This window comes from Corvus moneduloides, chromosome 29, assembly GCF_009650955.1.
Source record: "Corvus moneduloides isolate bCorMon1 chromosome 29, bCorMon1.pri, whole genome shotgun sequence".
NCBI classification, from domain to species: domain Eukaryota; kingdom Metazoa; phylum Chordata; class Aves; order Passeriformes; family Corvidae; genus Corvus; species Corvus moneduloides.
The window spans coordinates 3,123,633-3,143,064 of record NC_045504.1 but is presented as its reverse complement, the minus strand read 5'-3'; the positions used below and the strand labels follow the sequence as shown (position 1 = coordinate 3,143,064).

The 19,432-nt window shown below is 50.8% G+C and overlaps 1 protein-coding gene across 2 annotated transcripts; it reads right to left on the bottom strand.

Annotated features, from left to right (window-relative positions):
• Nucleotides 1-9,731: 9,731 nt before the first annotated feature.
• ANP32E (acidic nuclear phosphoprotein 32 family member E) lies at nucleotides 9,732-18,613 on the bottom strand. Of its 2 annotated transcripts, none has more exons than XM_032093437.1 (7): nucleotides 18,325-18,613; nucleotides 16,622-16,771; nucleotides 15,973-16,095; nucleotides 15,122-15,284; nucleotides 14,208-14,362; nucleotides 13,285-13,336; nucleotides 9,732-12,434 (listed from the first exon to the last, which is right to left on the bottom strand). In XM_032093437.1, exons 1-7 carry the CDS (start codon nucleotides 18,376-18,378, stop codon nucleotides 12,367-12,369), a joined length of 765 nt encoding a protein of 254 aa, XP_031949328.1. In that variant the 5' UTR covers nucleotides 18,379-18,613; the 3' UTR covers nucleotides 9,732-12,366. The 2 variants fall into 2 exon arrangements, with proteins under 2 accessions (XP_031949328.1, XP_031949327.1); XM_032093436.1 differs by lacking the exon at nucleotides 9,732-12,434 and adding an exon at nucleotides 12,441-12,593.
• Between the last annotated feature and the right edge of the window lie 819 nt (nucleotides 18,614-19,432).

Below are 19,432 nucleotides of genomic sequence, written 5' to 3'. Positions count from 1 at the left end.
GCCTTTCTAAGGGAATAACAGAGAGACACCTTAGGATGGAATTCTTGGGAAGAAATTCCTCCCCTGTGAGGGTGGTGAGGCCCTGGCATGGGCTGCCCGGAGAAGCTGTGGCTGCCCCTGGATCCCTGGAAGTGTCCAAGGCCAGGTTGGACGGGGCTTGGAGCAGCCTGGGATAGTGGAAGGTGTCCCTGCCATGGCAGGGGCATGGAACTGGATGAGATTTAAGGTCCCTCCGACGACCCAAACCATTGCATGATTCCACGGCTCTATGAAACACTGGCACCCAACAGCCTGGGAAGAGCGGGCTGAAAATCCAACAAGCCCCCACAAGCCACAGGGGCTGTGCTCAGATGGAGCTGACCCCACCCCACACAGTTCCTGCCCAGGGAGCACGTTTTGGGGTGCAGCCCCACAGATCAGCCCCATGTGACACACGGCCACCCTAAGTTTCACCCACAGCAGATCTGGGACAGAGGGAGCAGCTGCAGTGTCTCCGCAGCGCTGAGAGGCCGCTGGAAAGCAGGAGGTACCGATTAAGATGCTTTTGGTGGCTTTAAATAGAATTTACACTTGGAGGCAACTTTCACGCTGCTGACAGGCGGCAAAACTCGGGTGTAAAGCAGAAACGGGTTCAGGTTGTTCCAGTAGCAGTGGGCTATTCTGCAGGCTGGAATTACACCTAACAAAGCAGTTCACAGGAATTAAATTGTGGCGGATAAAGTCCGATTTCTCTGGCAGTTTCCATCCTTGGAAAAAGCCCCTAACCTCCCGAGTGGAGCAGGAACGCCAGTGACTCATGGCAGAGGGTTCTCAGGCTGAGGAGGGGGTGGATAAATAAAATTTTCCAACACAGCCAATGCTCCTGCTGTGCAGAAGGATTTCTTGGAGTTACTGATGGAGAAAACTGCAGAAATTGTTGCTTTTTTGTTTTTCTCCAATAAGGCAAATGCCTTAAAAAGAGAAAGTGGGATTTGTGTCCAGAGGTGGAAGGTGGGAAGCTATAGACCCTCCAGTATCCTAACTGAATAATACGTTCAGCATACCCTTAGAATAAATTCCATGGGATCCCAAGACACTCCGATATGTTATCAGAGCTGGGGGCATTCTTTCCTGGACACCTGTGCCAGCAGCTGTAGGTGAACACCCGGCGCTCCAGCAATGCCACTTGCTCACACGACCCTGTCCCTCCTCAGCTTCTCCCCCCATGGGACAATCAGTTTGGACTTTTGAAATAAAATAGGAAGCGTGGTTCTCCCTACCTTGGAGTGCTGGAGGATTGAATCTTCTTCCAAGTCCCTAGAGAGGAAGAGACATAAAATAGTTTGACCCACATTCACAAGAATAATTATTGACTTAACAAGTTCCAACTGGGTTTTCAAATTAAAGCTAAGCAAGAACAGACCCACTTCCCTAAAAAAGAGAGAAAAGGGAAAAATTCAGTGGTTTTGTATGCCAGATACACCTGTGTGCAAATGTATCCCTGGAATATGCACATGTGGAGATTTGTGTGCATTCCCTCTGGTTAAGAAGGAATTCTTTGGTGAGATACACAGTACGGTGCCTTGGATTTCTTTTCCCTAAATCCAATTTGAGCTGTTGGGGAGTTCCTCACCAGGCTCAGAGATCCCCACACTCCCCTCCCTGAGTGGCCAGAGGGACTGGTTCGACACTAGGGATGTTTGACATGACACCTGGTAAAGTGACACCACAGAAAAGGTGAAAGGTGCAGCTGTAGTTGTACCTTTTGGAAGTGTTTCCTGAGCCTGGCCCAGGAATGGCAAATCTCCTCTGCTTTCAGACACTGCTGTTTTGTTTGAGTCTATAAAATGTCTTGAGGGACTGAAAACTACAGTGACTCTTCCACTTCCTTAATTTGTAATGTGTTTAACAACTTGTTGTTCTGTTTTGACACGGATCATCCCGGCTCAGAGGCAAGGCAGGATTTTTAAATCTTTTTAACATTTGGGAATGTTTGGGAGAGGCCAGACGAGCCAGAGTTCACAGTGTAGAGCTCAGCCCTCTCCTAACACTAGTGGCTTGGGAGTTCTGCACTGAAATGGTATTTCAGAAATATTATTGGATTTCTCCTTCCAAACCCCTGCCCTGGGGCCGACAGAATGGGGCCTGTGGTTGGAATAAAGAGCCCATACATGTAGGACAGGAGGACAGAGGGAACCATTCAGAGCTGAAGGAATCTGTGGCTCACAGGCTGATGCTGGGCAGTAGGCAAAGGTCTGGCATCGACTGGAATGAGCTAGTGGAGATGTGGACATCATTATTTAAAGGACTCTCAACAAATAGGCTGAGTCATTAATGGCTTTAAATTGAAAGAGAGGAGGTTTAGATGGGATTTTGGGAAGGAATTCTTCCCTGTGAGGGTGGTGAGGCCTTGGCACAGGCTGCCCAGAGAAGCTGTGGCTGCCCCTGGATCCCTGGAAGTGTCCAAGGCCAGGCTGGACGGGGCTTGGAGCAGCCTGGGATAGTGGAAGGTGTCCCTCCCCATGACAGGGGCATGGAACAGGATGACGAAGAGCTGAGAGCAAGGGATCAATCTGAGTGCACCCAAACTGTCCCTGGCACTGCCCAGGGCTCTCCTTCACTCTATTAGCGCAAGCTGCCCGCAGGCCAGCACTAGCCCAGCTCTGCTCGCCGGGTGCCACTGTGGTTTGTGCTGCACCATAAGACACTCCCCGGGTTTCTCCAGAGCAGCCTCCCCTCCATGCAGCCCAGTGTTTCTCCTCCCAGCCCACTTGCTGCTATATATAATCTGAGCGCTGTCTACCTTTCTGCAGACCGAGCTGGGAGTCGTGCTTCCCAGAAATCGTGAGGTGGCATTCAGAATTTCAGGCTGGAAAAGCCTGCTCGGAATGCCTGCTCCGGGCTGTTGGCTCTCTCTCTTGTCCTTTATAGGTCACAGGGTCACTCGGTTTAGGTCTGCTGGCAGGACACAAACTGGTAAAGTTCAATAAATGAGAGGCCTGGCTCATACTGGCTCATAAAAATAACATTTGGCCTCTGTATGTCAAATAGATCCTTTGGAAAATCAGTTCCTCTCTCCTTGCTCAAGTCAGATATTTGCCTGATGCCATCTGCTCCCTCCTGCCTTCCAGGGAAGAGTTCACCCACCAGCTCATCAATGAGAGCAAAATTACAGACAAATCTGGCTAAATTCTTGTTTCTTCATGGGCACAGCTCATCCTTCCCGTGACCTGAGTTTGTGCTGCTGCAGCGTTCCTCAGGCAGCTCGTGACCTCAGTTATTCCTCAGTTCTCAAAACATCACTGCCTGTATTTTCATATGTCTTAAAACCAACTTCCCTTTTTACAGTGCCACTGAAACAGTTTTCTGTCATTTTCTTACTGCTCAGCAGTTTGGGAATGTTTCATTACACAGAAAGTTATCTCAGGGGCTCAGGCCCCAGGATTTGAGCATTCCTGAGTTATGGAATAACAGGATCAGAGTATGACAATGAGTCCAGAGCCTGTGAGGCAGGGAAGAATGGGGCCGGTTGTTCAAACGCTGCCTCTGCCAGGTCCTCGGGGAATGATTCGGGATGAATCACCCTGTTCTGTGTGCCCTTACCCCATGCCAAGGGTAAGTATGAGATCGCTGCGCTCAAAATAGGAAGAAGCTGCTCCTCCCTTGTGATTCCTGGCAGGTGAGCTGCACCTTCCTATGTCAGGGACAGGATTCCTGCGGGAAGGAAGCTGATGCCACAGGGCCGGAGGCATGTCTTCAATTAACTGATGGTGCAAGTGGCAGTGAAGGAAGTATTGCCTGGTACAAAACATTTCCTAAGATCTTCCCACTTCATTTAAAGGGAAAATACAAACCAGAGGTGCCAATTTAGCTCCAGAGGGGAGAAGGGAGACTCCAAATGGGAACAGACCAGGTGCTCAGTACCGGGTAGAGCAGTGAGGGTGCCAGGGAGGAGGGAGCAGGGTAAGGAGGATTGTGAACATATTTACAGCCATCTGGCACCCTGAATTATCCAAACAATGAGGCTGCTGGAGCACTCGCTGAAACACAGAGGGAGAGGGAAGGAAGGAGTTTGTTTGGGCAGAGGGTCCTGAGGGCTTCATGCTTTCAATGTATGCTTTCTGGAAATGTTTTATATCACTTATAAAGTTATTCATGTTACTGAAGATGTAGGGAAATGAAACCAGAAGGAAATGGAAGGGCTACTCCTTCTGGAGTTTTTCCTTCCAGGTTTCTAGAAATCAAGTCATAGGAAAGAAAAGATATCTTGGGAAATCCTGGTTTCTCGGGAGGCAGCAACAGGGATCAGAAATAAATCAGGAAAAGTCTGTCATCACCAAGCTTCCATGCTACACAATTGTGCAAAGCATAAACCCACCAAGTTCAGTCAATTCCAACCACTGATTTCCTACATTTTCTGCCTTTGATTTCTTCCTGTGCTTAACAAAATTCTTTTCACTCTTCTACCTACTTGCTCTTGATAATCCTAGCGCACCACAACTTCTGCAGAGCATTCCATGCCTCCCAGAATGCACCCTGTCATTATCTTTTGGTGCTGCATTTCTCATTTTAAACACATTTGCTTCGTTTGACTAAGTTCTGGAGTGTTGCAACACAGGGGTGTTGGGTTTTCCTCCTGTTTCTTTCACAGTTCCTGCCAACAAGTTCACCTTCCCTTTTTTTGGTCATTTATGGAATGTGTACAGAAATGCGGAGCTGCGGTGTTTCTCTGGGCAAGAGCCCCTTCCGACTCGGGATATTCTTGGATTCTCTGCCGCATTTTCGTCCTTGAATTACTGCAGCTAATGAGTCCAGAACCTTCCAAAAGGTGCCATTTTAAGGAGTCACTCGGACTCTTCACGGGTGGAAGGAAGCTCAGAGACAGCCGGACTCTGCCTCCGCCTCGCCAAAGCCGGCGCCCGTCGCTGGTCGCGCTGTGCCCTCTAGTGCTCGTTCTCCCGATCCAGGGCTTCTGCAACCCGAGTTCACCGGCAGGACTGGGAATGCGTTGTTACGGAATAGCCGTGGGGAGCTTTCCATGGAACTGCAGTTATCGAACTGTTTCCCTTCCCTGCTCCGCCCATGGCACAGGAGGAATCACACGGGCTCTGCAGCAGCGTGTTGGTGCCCGGTTCCCCGTGCAGTGCACGCACGGATTGACAGGAAACTATATCCAAGAACAGCGAACCTGAGTGCCGCCCGTTCCCACCCCAGCCAGGCAGCCCTAACTTTGGTCCAGACCTGTTTGATTCCCAGTGGAAACACATTTTCCACACCATTAGAAATCCAGGTGTGTTGGAGAGAGGAAAGAGAGTGTTTTGGGAAGTTTACTAAAGCACTTCAAAAAACTTGGATGGAGATGCACATGAGAATTCCCAAATTTAACCAGTTTGTCTCTGCAGGCATTTGGTTATTCCCATCTTCTCCGGGATTCCTCTCTTTGTTCTAGGGAATACTTTTTGCTTTTCAGTGATGATCTGGGAGTCTTCTTTGTAGTGAGAATGCTTAACATTAATGTAGAAATTCTGCAGCAATTGAAGTGATCCAGAACCTCAGAGCAGAGAGAGGTTAATATTCTTCCTCCTTCTGTCCCTCCTGTTGCTTGCAGAGGAATGGTCTGTGCAGGGATGTGAATGAGGAGGAACTCTGGATGACGGTGGGAAATAAAGGGCTCTCTCAGGGAAAACCTCGTTAATTTGTGTAATATGTTAATGTAAAAGATTTCACCAACAAGCAGCCTTCCCCCCCCCCCCAGCGCTACACGACTGAGATGGACATACCCCTCAGCAGATCATCAGAGAAAACATTCTCATCTCCACAAGCCTGTGCTTCAAAGCACAGCCCAAACACAGAATTTAACACCAGAAGCTTTTGGAGCCGCACAACTGTAGCAGGAGTATGGGGTGGGTGTGCACAGGAGGTGTGAGCATAGCCAGTATTTGGCATTAAAAAGTCAGCACTCAATTACATTTTTAAATACACTTATGACTTGCACAAAAGAGGGCAAGACTTGAATTCCCAAGGCTGATCCTACGGCTTTTGGTGTGGATCCTCCAACAGTGACGCTGATGAAAGAAGAGATTGAAGACATTCTTGGTTTCCAGGAACACAAATTACCCAAGTCATTCCAGCTGGGTTTTGCTGTGACATGGGAGCTCACTCAAAACACACGGAGCGTAGAAGAAACACCACAGCACACTTTTAAGCAGAATAATTATGAGTCATCATGATGATAAAGCTCAGGGACACAGATGTGATTCTGAAATCAGTTCAGACAGGCACTTGCTGCAGAGACACCTTAGTTTCAAAACACCATTAGCCAGGAGCTCCCTTCCAGCCTCAGATTCCTAATTAAACATGATTCCTGCATGTCCTCAGCATTCCCAGGGACAAGGATGTGACCAAGACCCTCACAAACAGCCAGAAGATATCAGTGCTTCACTGAGGCCATGCTGAGGAGTTCTGACTGGCTACTCCTCAGTCATCACTAGATTGTTTTATTTGAATTAACTCTACTCTAGAAGGAAATGCCCCTCAAACACCCTGTGTGAACATGTTTCATTCACACATGAGAGACCAGCTCCTTTTCCAACATGAACCCACACTCTGAGGTCATTTTTTTCCTAGAACAGAATCCTTTTGTCAGTGCCAAGAGTTCCCAGCTTTACTGTGTCCTGTGGTTTTCTGCTGGTTTGCTGTTGTGGCTGAACATTTACTTTTGGATTCTCCCTCATTTGTGCCAATTAAATTACAAGCAGGAGGAAAGACTTTCCTTGGCTATTTTTGGGGCTCTTTTTTTTTTTTTTTTTTTTTTTTTTTTTTTTAGTGAGACACACTCAAAGCAGAAACTGAGCATATTACGAAGGATATTATGAACTGTAATTTTAAAGTTTAAAACCAGAAGAGTATTCCCCAGGAGACCAAACTAGCTCCAGTGAGAAACCTCCCAACAGCGGTAGCAACACGAATTTCCCAGCCCCAGGCTCTGCAGAGGGACATTTTCCATGTCCTGCTTCAAGCAGCTGCTGACCCTGACTCCTTCTGTCCTATCCCATGTGTTTTGGTACCCCGGGGGAGCCGCATTCCTGACTCTCCATTTGTGCCGGTCGATCGATGAGCAAATGGAGAACACGAGTGTGCACATCTAATGTGACAGTGCAACCCCTGGCCCAACCAAGAGACTCAGAAATAGATAAAAATAATTCAAGCATCATTTTTATCTTGTAAATTCAGATCTCGTTCTTCGGTTCAGACCTTTGCAATGGGTATGACTAGTGAAACTTGTGTATTTTTAGCATGCAGCAGGTCTTGCTGCCAAAATCAACAACAGCTCTGTTTGCTGTAGAATGGGGCAGTTTTCATTCTGAGATTTCTCATTACTCCATCCTGCAGCTCAAAGGATTTTAGTTTTCTCCAAGGCCAAATTCCTGAATTCATGGGATTCCACAAGAATGTCAGCTTCCCCATTCTCACATAAAAATATAGATGAGGAAAGTTGAAAGTGAGCTGCCTGCAGGCTGGGCATTGAGAGACCCTCGGGGTTTATATCCTCAACAGTATGAGGTTTTTAAAATTAATTTCATTTGAGGGAGAATAAAGGGGGGAAAAGGGTAAGTGGTCATTACGGAATGTGTGGGAATGGCAAGGGACAGTTCTAGTAGTTCTTGGTCACATTTCATACCAAAAAAACCCTCCCTTTTTTGAAAGTCTGACCTCTGGGAGCCCCAGACCATCACTCCCCTGGCCCAGGCACCCGGGTCACAAAACTAACCCCAAAGCCCTTCAGTACTGTGGCTGGGTTGAATTAACCTGGAATTGGGCAATGGGACGTAGGGATGTAGGTGAGAAAGGGGAAGAGTTGCCTCATAACCTGCACATGCCACATTCCCCCGGGAAAGTAGGACCAATTTGGGGGACATTAGGAACTACATGGCAGCAGGAGCTGCCTGAAAGCACACACCTTGAAGCTCTCTTGCTACTGAGCTTAACTAGGCAATCTGAAGAATTTTATGAGGAATTTCTTCCTATTTTCACCCGGCGCGTTTGTACCAAAGCCTGGCTGAATTTACCCTTCCTCACGCGACGTTGATAACCACCTTCGGGATCACGGTTTGTATTTTGAGTATTTTTCTCCGCTTGGATTGTGAATCACGTTGTTTTCCACCACAGGAATGAAGTTCACACAGCCTGAGGTGAAAAGCCTCTCCTGAAGGCTGGTGGGGAGCAGAGGCTGTTTTGGGGTGGGAATGGGGCATTTCGAGGGAGAGCAGAAGCTGTTTTGCGGTGGAAATGGGGCATCTGGGGGCACTTCCCCCTCACCGCCGTCATGAGGGGCCTGAGGGGCCGTGGGCGGGGCGCCGCGCGCGCGGGAGGCGGGAAGGCGGGGGGGCGGAACTGCGGCAAATCTCAGCCAATCAGCGGCGGGGTCGCGGCTCGGCCCCTGCTGCCCGCATCTGGGGAACCCCGTGAGTCGCGGTTTCCCGCGCTCGGGGGCCCGCGCGCCCCCTCAGGCGCTTCCCTGGGGTGGGGGGAAGGCGCCCGGACCCCTGAGGAAGGAAGAGGACGGGAAGCAGCACCACTGGGAGGGGGAGATAAGGGCCGGGGAAGGAGCAAGAAGGGGTACCACAAGACAAAAGCCCCCGGAGAAGGAGGAGGAGGAAGGAGCAGGGCGGAAGAAGCGGCCCGGCCGCCCGCCGCACGGCTTCCCCTCACTGCAACAAAATGGAGGGCGGGGGGGCTGTCCAGTAGGACAGTCGGCAGGCTGGGCCGCTGCTGGACCATGGGGAGCGGCCGCATCCCTTGGTCCCTGCTCAATCCTATCCCGAGAGCCCGGGAGCGACAGGTGCCTGGCGCTGTGGCAGCAGGTGAGCTGTGTAAACAGAAGCTGGGGCAGGGAGAGCCGGTTCCACACACGTCCTGACAAGCCGAGGAGCCCATCAGCCACACCGCAGGTTTTTCCTGGCTTTGAAGATGTGCCCCGACAGCACTCGAGCTTTTTCCTCTCTCCTTTGCCATCAAAGTACCATATGACAGCCTGGTTTTACCTCACCCACCCGCACCCCCAAAGGAGGGATTTAACTTGTTTAAAGTCATCCTGAAATTCAGGTTCCCTGTTTGGCTCCAAATCCAGAGGGAAATGGGTGCACAGGGTTAGAGGCGCCAGTGTGGGGCTTCAGCTGGAACTGCAATTCTTCCCCACCCTTTAAAACTAACTAAATAAAATATCCCAGAAAGTCACCACCCATTTCTTGCCTAATTGCTCATCCAGCAGCAGAAAAGCCTGTTTGCCAAGGGCTTTCTCAAGTGCATCCAAGGGATTTTTGCCGGGAATGCTGGACTAATCCCAAGATAAAACAATGCTCTCTCTAGCTCGGGAGGAGCAGCAGGGTTTTTTTAAACATTGTTCTTGTGTGAGGAATAATTCAGCACCAGACTTGGCTCAGGCTACCAGGCACAAGGCAGGATCTGTGAAAAGCAGATCTCAAGACTCATCCAGAGTCGGATGTAGATGACATCTGTGTTAAACTCACCTGGAAGCACTCAGGGAACCATCCAGGTTCTCCAGAACATCCTCAACTGTTACAACGTTACCAAGGACTAAAGCACCACACATCCAAATTCCATCCCCAGAAAGACACACCAATTCTGCAGGTTTCCACCCCACTTAAACGTAACAGGAAAGAAAATTCCCTCTTACTCCATTCCTTGAGAAACGTTCTATTCTCCACAGGTGGACATACCCCGAGAAGTAATCCAATACAATAGTCTCAATTTATTTGAAATAATTCGGTTTGAAAACTTTTTAATTTAAAATTTACAGCACACATGGGGAGGAAACATGTTTTGTTACAACTAAAAGTTACCAGAAGAGTGCTGCAGGGCTGTTGTCTTTAATTTAACACTGTCATGGCTTTATTCAAAACACAGTTGCACAAAATCAGTTACTCCAAAGTTTCAGGAAAGAGTCGGAGAAGGAACCGAACCACACTATATACAGACTGCCATACAAAGAGCATTAAAATAGGACAAAACCTCTACAAAATATAAAACCCACCCTGACGTATTTGCATGAAAAGACCACCCACCAAGCAAAAAAGTTTCAAAAGTTATCTGGAGGCTCTGAATTCCTCGTTAAAAAACGCTGTTGCTGCATGCCGAGCGGAGGACAAGGGACCGGGGATGGTGACACTGGGACAAACAGATTCTTGGGGAGTTGGGTTTGTGAGGGCTCAGGTTCCACGTGGTGGCTGACGCACGGCACTGCGGGTGTTTGGGAAGTGGGAAGTCTGGCCTAGGGAACTCTGTCTGGTCTCAGGAGCTGGACTCGCTTATCCAAACAAGCCCACTACCCACATAATTTTAATCCATCAAAATAGACTCTTTTTTTCCATTTAAAACTAATTTTATCTGCATCAGTAACAGTTAAGTAAAACCCTGACATGGAGGTGCTCTAACGTACACACTTATAAATAACGAGTTTCAATCTAAAGACAGTGAGCAAAAGGATGGGAAAACACTTTTTCTCTCAAAGCTGAGCACGGAGTGAGTGCCTCGCCCAGAGCCTCCAGGACATGACAGCTGTGCACTGACCTGCCCAGGACTCATCACAAACACAGGACTTGGTTGTGGCTGCAAAGGAAGTTTCACCACGACTTTTCTAGTGTCTTTAGAGATATTCCTTAAAAAACACAAAGCCCAAGGAGCCAGTTGTTCCCGAGTGTGCCACTGCCCACCTGACTCCGCTTCAAGACCGGGAAGGTTCGGCCCCGCTACACAGCTACAGGAGACACCCAGAGTTAAGGCTCTAGTTGGGGGGAAAAAACCACACACACAGGGAGTGGGGCTTTGCAGAACTTCAACCCTGCACGATCTAAACTCCACTGAAGAGCTGGAGGTCACACTGAACTAGTGTGTGAAATTCCCAAGGAACATCCACAGGGAACCAACCAGGTGATGAGGGACTGACTTGCTTAGGCCCAGGAACCTCCTTCTTCCCACCCGCAGGCTCTCCCCAGTTTCCGGCAGCTAGTGACAGCCAGGACAGATACAAAAATAAGTCTCTGGAATAAAGCTGTGTGTGATATTTGGTTCAGGACCTATGTGAGACAATGTCAGTCAGTGTGATACCGTGACTACACTGTGTGAAACCCAGATCACGCCTGAAGGAGGAATGCCGGAAGTCAAAATTTGTTTCCAACAGGAAAGATGATACATTGGGGCAGATTAGGAATTATAAAGGCTGCTAGAAAAAAAGCTTCTCTGCACATCCCCCATGCTTGCTCCTGACGTGTCTCTGCAGCCACTTGATATAAACCCCCAAATATTCCCAACTGTTACACACAAACCAAGCGTTTTGCCTACAGCCAGATTTAAACAGTTTAAGAGGTGACGTGCAGAGAAGGGCCAACTTGGGTTCATCCTTCCCTTCAACAGTTCTAGGAAAGCTGGGGGGGGGGGTGGAAAACAACATGCTTGGAGGAGTTACCCGTTCACTTCTGCATCAGAAATGCATATTTCATCTATTTTATACATTTTATAGCCATGAGTGGTGCAGAATTCCCAGAATAACAATGCAAGAGCAAAGTGAGTGAAGGTTTAACAAAGATTTCTAGCAAAAAGGTTTAAAACTACACATAGTTACTCTGTTAATACCTGCAGTGACAATGGACTTGGGAGAAAATTTATGGATTGCAACCCTTTAAGGACCACAACTCTTTCAGTTTGCCAAAATACACCCTTGAAGGAATCTAGTGAATACTCCAAACACTGAACATTGGAGCAAGCAGGAAAACAAAAACATCTTCTGAAACGCACTGTGGCTTTACCCTGGAACACCCAAAAGAGAGAGGAGCCTTCAAAAAAATCACAGGAGTCACTTTTTTAAAAACTTAACCATGGGTGTCATCCAGTTGGGGGTTTCCAGTTGAATCCATGGAAATCTTGGCCTAGAGTCAACTGATTTAAGAGAGTGGGGAATTTGCGGTAGAACGTTTTTCTATTCAGCTTTTTTAAGTGTAAAAACTTTTAAAATCCTGAATGAAAACTCCCAGTATTAAACCCATGTGGCATGGGGTTGGATTCAGGGCTAACAATGACCAACACAGCAAGATTGTACGAAATTAAAGAGCTCCAAAGAAAAGTCTGGGGGGGGGGGAATTTGCCAATGGCTTCAGTGATTATAGGGCTGAAAATTGTTCTCTACAGAAGGTTCCCTACGGGCTACCAGAGCTTATCTGGAATGATAAAAAGGGGCAGGAATAGTAAAACCACACTTCTGCTATAAAAAGTTAACATAGGATTTCTGTCAGGACATCTATGGTACATGGACATACAGAGCTGCATAATCACTATTGCGTCTTCCATAACTGGAGAGTCTGGTCCTGCAAATTAATCTTCCTCTTCCTCACCTTCATCCTCGGGCTCTCGTTTCCTCTTCTCCCCTCGGACGCCCTCTGCTAAGGAGAGAGGGATGCACACAGCCCATTACGCTCTGCCCACACAGCACCCAACAGCCCGGTGACGGGAGCGGGGAGCGTGTGCGGTGCAGACGCGTTCCTGGCGGAACATCCCTGCGTGACCAGCACCAGGATCCTGCACAACATCCCCGAGTTTTTCTGCAGGGAAAGGCCGGGCTCGGGTGGAGCGCTGTGCGCTCTGCTGGCGGGAGCCCGCAGTGCAACGCCGCCCCCTCCAACCCGTGAATTCCCCAGCAGCCGTTCCCTGGCCAATGGCCCACCCTGACTCCAGGGCTGCATTTGTACTAAGTGAAGAATTCGCACTGCTCCCTCAGAATTCCCGTTTTTACAAGTGGAAAATCCAGCTCCCAAACCTGCTCCACTGAGCCCAGCATGTGGAGGAGATGGGAGCTCAGCTGGGGACAAATTCTGGGATTTGTCTTTACAGAGACGTGGAATTTTTGATGAAAAATCTTATTAAAAAATACTCCAGTAAGCCACTTCTTGCAAACAGAACTTTGTTCCTGTAGTAGAATTGCTTATGGAGAAGCCACTTTCAGCTGGATAAAGGGAAAGCTCCAGCTGCTCCTGGCTGTCAGGCTTTGCCAGCAGAGACTCTGGTGCACTTGAGAGATATTTTCAAGGTATGTGAATAATAAGATGCACAGCAGAGTCCCGCTCCTCTCTGCATGCCTAAGAGACAATGTCTTTCCTTTCAGAAAACTGTTGTTTCTTCCTCACTTTTACTTTACTTTTATTTTGTTTTTGTGTTAACCCACATGTCCCAACCCTACCAAGAATTATAAAGAATTGATTGTTTCAGTCACAACTTGAATACTTAAGCACTTACCTTCTTCCTCCTCATCACCTCCTTCAACATAGTCATCATCATCCTCTTCATCCTGTACAAAAATTGGGAGACATTTTTACAATTGCTGTTTATCAAAGTCTTGCTTCCATGATGATCCCAAGCAGAAATCCAGGAATTCCCTGCACTTTCCCCACCAGGGCATCAGTCAGCCCCAGAGTCTCATTTCTTTGCTTTTCTCCACTGTTCACTGCCTTAAGCCAGCTCAAGGTTATTAACAAATTAACTCTGAGACAAATGCCAGCAGCTCTAGATTTCCTTTGAACCCGCAGTCAGTAAGGGCTTGGAGGAAAAAGTGTACAACAGCATCATCTTCCCAAGTTTCTGTGAAAATGAGTAAGTTGTTGTGTTGGTTTTTTTCGTCTTGTTCTAAAGCTGATAGATGAGAAATGCAAACGAATTAACAATCAGCTCCAGAGAATTCGACAAACTCAAGTCTTGTTTTTATGTCCCTCTGCTTGGTGGAATTTTATACACGGGAGTGTGACAAGTCAAAATGGGAAAACAGGCCCCCGATATTTGTCCTTGGAATACTGGAATTAAACCCACTCCGCATTAACTCCAACAGGAAGCAAACTCTTATCAAAGAGCCAGTACTGGCTGGCCACAGGAGCTTTTGATCCAAAACATGGGTGCTGCTGGCACACACAAACCCCACACCAGACACGCTCTCCTGTCGAGACCCTGCAGCCATCAGAGAGGAGGACCTGACCAGGACCCAGGGATTTACTTCTGTCCTGTAATTTGTGTGACCAGTCTATAGCTACAAGACTCTACTCATCACCTTCTGAAAGGTGGCTGTTTTCCGTGCTCTGGGAACTGTACCAGAACTGTTTTCCATAACCACAGAACCCCACAGGAGCTTCTCTTCGCTTTCTGCATTTGGCAGAATTTACAAACTTTACCTGAATTTCTTCTTTCATCAGGTATGAAAGACCAACTTCCTCCTCCTCTTCACCTTCCCCCAAATCTGAAGCTCCATCATCTTCATCATCTTCCTCTTCATATTCTCCTGGAGGCCCAGCTTCGTTCTCATCATCATCATCATCTTCATCCCCTTCTGCAGTGAAGGACACACATATAGGCCAGAAGGTCAGTTCCATTCACTCCTCTCTGAATATAGCAGGATGGGCTGGCTCTAATAGTTTTTTTCCTGAAGGATTTGGGGATTTTTACTGTTTTTTTCTAAATCCAGGCAACACATGGGAAATGACCATAATTGTAACCAAGTTACATCTTGTCTTTTTTTCCTCTAAGAAAGACTCCCAGTGTTTTTCCATCACAAGCTTCAGGCAAAACTCTCGATGTCTGAAGGAGCTACAAATGTAAACCCCTGCCAGCAGAAGGGGCTGACAGCCAGAAGAGCCCCCTTTAAGGATTGCAACTAAGGTGGGACCAAAAGGAACTATGTATGCTTTTGGATCTAAAAATTGTATTATTATACTGAAGCAGGGGGCTGAAGCCATTACCAAACCCTGTAAAGTCATAATTTTTTATTCAAAATAGCGTGCGTGTCCCCTCGCTCTGTATCACTCAGTAGCACAAAGGGCTTTACAGCTGGCAACAACTTCGAGAATATTTGTGCCTTTGCAAAAGTGTCTTTAGTCCAATTCCCTTAAGCCTAGGTGGCTTCTGCAGGACTGGAACCCTCTGATGGGAGTTTTTGCTCTGTATCAGTGCATTAATACCAAACACGCTCTGGGCTCTGCTCTTCAGGAGCACAAGCAGAATTGCACTCGTGTGCTCAGGAATTCCCTGCGCTACACTGAGACCTTTATTCCAGCATCCCATTCCTACCCCGTTTGTTTCAGGAACTTACCGTCATCATCATCTTCTGAGTCTGGTGCCTCGTTGTCCTCCTGATCGAACCCATCCAGGTATGTGATCTGCTGGAGCAGCTCAAAGATGCTGTCCCTGTAGTCCTCAAGGTTTGTGATCTCACAGTTGAACAGGTCAAGGCTCTTCAAGTTCTTCAGATTTTGCTGAAAATAAATGAAAAGGTTTTTTCCCGTGGTGCTCCTGGATACAGCAGGGTCACAGCCCAAGCATAACTGAATTTACTTCGTCCTCATCCCTCATTTCTAGTCATTCTCCCTCAAAGTTCAGTCCAAGTTGCTGGCAGTGTCTGAATCCCCAATGAAGGCACTCATGGAACAACTCCCACACAGCTCCCGAACCCCCACACTCCCCCACAGCTTGGGGGTTGGGTTATGTGTGCAGAGCCCAGTTTTGGACAGAAACCCAAATCATCCAGAAAAACGGGCAAATGGATCACCACTGGCAGCTCCCTTCTTTGCTTCACTGTCCCACTCCCGGCTGTATCCCACCCGTGTCTGAGTCACTTCACAGTTTAATGAAAACTCATCAGACAAACACGCCTTAACGAACAAGCACAGGGAAATCAGCACAACACACCTTGGCCACTTTTTCTTCAAAAATGAAACAAGCCAAACCATCGCTGATTTGGGACATCCCATTCCCGACACAGAAGCATTTTCCAGTAGGGGGGTTACACAAGCTGTCCTATAACCGTGGCACAGAGTCCATCAGACTGGACCAACCACAAGATTGACGAACCTTTGTACCAATCCATTGCAAAAATACTAAGGGTTCTTGATAGAAAATCGTATTTATTAAATCTCCCCAGAGCCCCTCCCACTTCATACTCACAAGAGCTTCCACAGTGCCAAGATCTTTGATTTTGTTGCCACTTAGATTTAGATATGTGAGATTCGGACATCTCTCTGCAAGGACCTCCAGGCCTCCAGAAATGACGTTGTCACTCAACTCCAGCTATTGTACAGAAAAAAAGGAATTAAACAGTTGGATTTTCAGCCTTAGATTCAGCTGCATCATTGTTAATTGTTCTCCCTTTAAGAGTGTAATCACTTTTGAAGACTCACCCAAGGTAACAAGCTTTGGCTGTCAAAAAGTTCCTTTAAATTGAGAATTATAAACTGTTCCTTAAAAGTCTCACGGGTTTGGGCACCTCAGTTTTAAGTTACCAGGACTGGAGTTCACTGCCAGCAATGAGCAACCCAAGGGCCTCTTACCAAGGCCCCCTGGTCAGCAAGGCATGGCCAACCTTCACAATGTCCACAGCCAAGCAGCTACTGCCCCAAGAATCGCTGACCAAGCCCAACTCGCCATAACCAACTGGAGACACCCACAACTATTCAGATCTTAAAAATACATTTCAGAGGCCCATGAAGCACCTTCAGCGCCACACAAGTCCAACCACGAGTGCTGAAAGGTGCGACCACAGCTTGGCACCTATGAGTTTGCCGTCCCAAAGCACGGGCAGCCAGGAGATACCCACCTTCCGGAGCTTACTCAACGTGGGGAGTTTGGCCAGCGACGTCAGCTCAACATTGGCCATGCTGAGAAACTGGAGTTCCTTAAATGAGTCATTGAGCCCTTCGATTTCCCCGTTGCTGGACCGGCAGTTATCGAGCACCAACTCCGTCACCTGCAAACAGGCCAGCGAGGCACGTGTGGGTGCCACAGCAGCGAACCCCCACACTCACCTGAACCCCAACCCAGGGACTGGGCAGTGGCTGCTGGTTTGGGGCTTGATTTAAAATCAGACCAGACTTCTGCCCTGAAATCACCAACACCCACCTAATTTTAAAATTATGCAGCAGTTTCCCCTCCTCCAAGCACACATCAAACTCTGCAAAAACTGCCAGCTGACCCCAAAACTCCACCGATGGAGTACACTGGAACAGGTCCCCACAGAACCACTGCAGCCAGGGTGCATCAGCTGCCCATTACGCAGCCAACTGCTGACTTCTCCTCAGGACTCATCATTTAACTGTGCATAATCAAACTCATAAAACCAGTTTCCCTCTGAACCTAAAACCTTCCGACTCCAGATTATTTTCCCAGAGAGTCCTGGAGATTAACTGAGTTCAAATAAATAATTTCCTTGTGCCTAAGCCACTCGATAATCAATACAGGTTGCATACTTGCAGAAGCAGCAACAAGAAGCAGCCAATTATTTTAGAATTATTTTATCCAGAGTGGATCATCCACTCGGTAAAGGACAGGCACAAGGTGACTCTTCCCTTCCCTGCACACTAACAAGATTTTGGGAGTGTTGCAGACCCCCAGGGGCACGAAGCCAGCTTCCCACTATTACTTTATTTCTTTCATTAAAAAGACTCCATTATTCCATACAAACACCGAGTTTTAAGGAAAGCTGCTGGAGACAGAGCGAGGTTCCCAGCTTCGTCCCCGGCAGCCGCACGCTGGCAGCGCGAAGAGGCCTCTCCGGGTACCTGCCACCCGCAAACACGACTCGGTGGGTTAAATCAACAGTTTTGGGCAGATTTTTCCCCCAAAACCCACATGCGCCAGGTCAGGGAAAGCGAACGTCTCAGGACTTTACTCTTGGGACGAACCAGGCGCTCATTTCCTCAGGGGGAGGCCGGGAAGCGATGCTCCGGAGCCCCGCGTGGGGCCGGGGAGGCGGCGGGGGCAGCGGGTGGCCCCGCCGCGCACGTGCGCTCCCGCGATTCCAGGGGCTCGGGGCTTCTTTTTTTTTCTTTTTTTTTTTTTTTTTTTTTTTGGCTCCTTCCAAAGAAACGGGAAGTTGGAAGCGCGAGGGGACGCGGGAGGGCTGTGGACACCCCACGGCACGCCCGGCGGGGCGGCGGGCGCGGGAAACAAGGTTAATTATACTAATTAAAGGCGCCGAGATGAGCGACGGGCCGCGGCCGGGGCCGTCGCCATGACCTGTTTACTGCGGCCGGGGAGAGCGGCGGATTAACGTCGGGGGAAGCCGAGGCCGCCGCGCCCCCCGGGAACTTCGGGGCACCCCGAGGGAGGAGGCGGAGGGGGAACGCGGGGGGGCCGCGGGTCCCGGGGCCGCGCCGGAAGCGCCGCCCGCGCCCCGCCGGGCCCTGCGCCACGGCTGACCCAGATTCGGCGGCGGTGCCGCCGGGCCCGCGCGCCCCGAGGCGGCGGCGACGGCTCCACGGGGCGGGGGGAGCGCGCCCCACCGGCCCCGCCGCCCCTCACCTTCTCGGGGGCCCGGTTCCGCAACTCCAGGTTGATGCGCTTCTTCATCTCCATCGCCCCCCCTCCCGCGGTTCCGCACTGGCGAGGGAGGGTGGCCGAGAGCGGCCGCGGGGTCGCTGCGGCTGCGGCGGCTGCGGCGGCCGCCGGGAGCGCGCCGGGAGTGGGTCGGGGGTCGCCGGGGCCGCCCCGGCCGCGCCGCTCCGCCGCAGCTCCGGCACCGTCAATGGCCGCCCGCACACTGCGCCTCCATGACACGGCGCATGGCGCCCCCCCCGGCCGCGCCACGCCCCGGGGCGGGGCTTCCCCGCGCCGCGCCACCATTGGCGCGCGGGGCGCCGCGCCATTGGCCGCGCGCGCTGCCCGTCCGGGCGCGCGGGGGGCGGGGCTTATGCTCGCGCGCGGGGGCCGGCGGGTGCGCGCGCCCGGAGCACGCGGGGCGGGGCCGCGCGCGGGCCCGGGGCGGCCCTGGGGGGGGGCGGGGGGCGGGGCCGGGCCGGGTCGGGCCGGGGGTCGCGGCCGCTGCGGGGCCGGGCCGGGGCGGGCCGGGCGGGGGTCGCGGCCGCTGCGGGGCCGGGCCGGGCCGGGCCGGGCGGGGGTCGCGGCCGCTGCGGGGCCGGGCCGGGCCGGGTCGGGCCGGGGGTCGCGGCCGCTGCGGGGCCGGGCCGGGCCGGGTCGGGCCGGGGGTCGCGGCCGCTGCGGGGCCGGGCCGGGCCGGGCCGGGGGTCGCGGCCGCTGCGGGGCCGGGCTGTGCGCGGCCATCCCCGCCCGTGCTCCCTCTGGGGTCCTGCCCCGCCACGCCCCGTTGCCCGGCCTCGGGCGGGGTCTGCCCGCGGGGGCCGCCCCGCCGCTCCCTCCCCGGGGAGCTCCGTGAGCCTCGGGGCGCGCGTGGGTCCCGTGCTGGTTCGAGGTGGGGAGAGGTTCGCAGCCCCGGTCCTGGGCCGTTCGGCGCCTCCCGTCGCTCCCGCGGGGGTCACACGCCCGGTGTCACGGGCGGGGGCCCGGGGTCTCACTCGCCCTAGGGTGCAGCAGCTTCTGGGAATTTGTGCTATTTTTGGTTAATTTGGGCGACGGCAGGACTGCCAACGCATCGGGGAGGGGAGACTTGTTC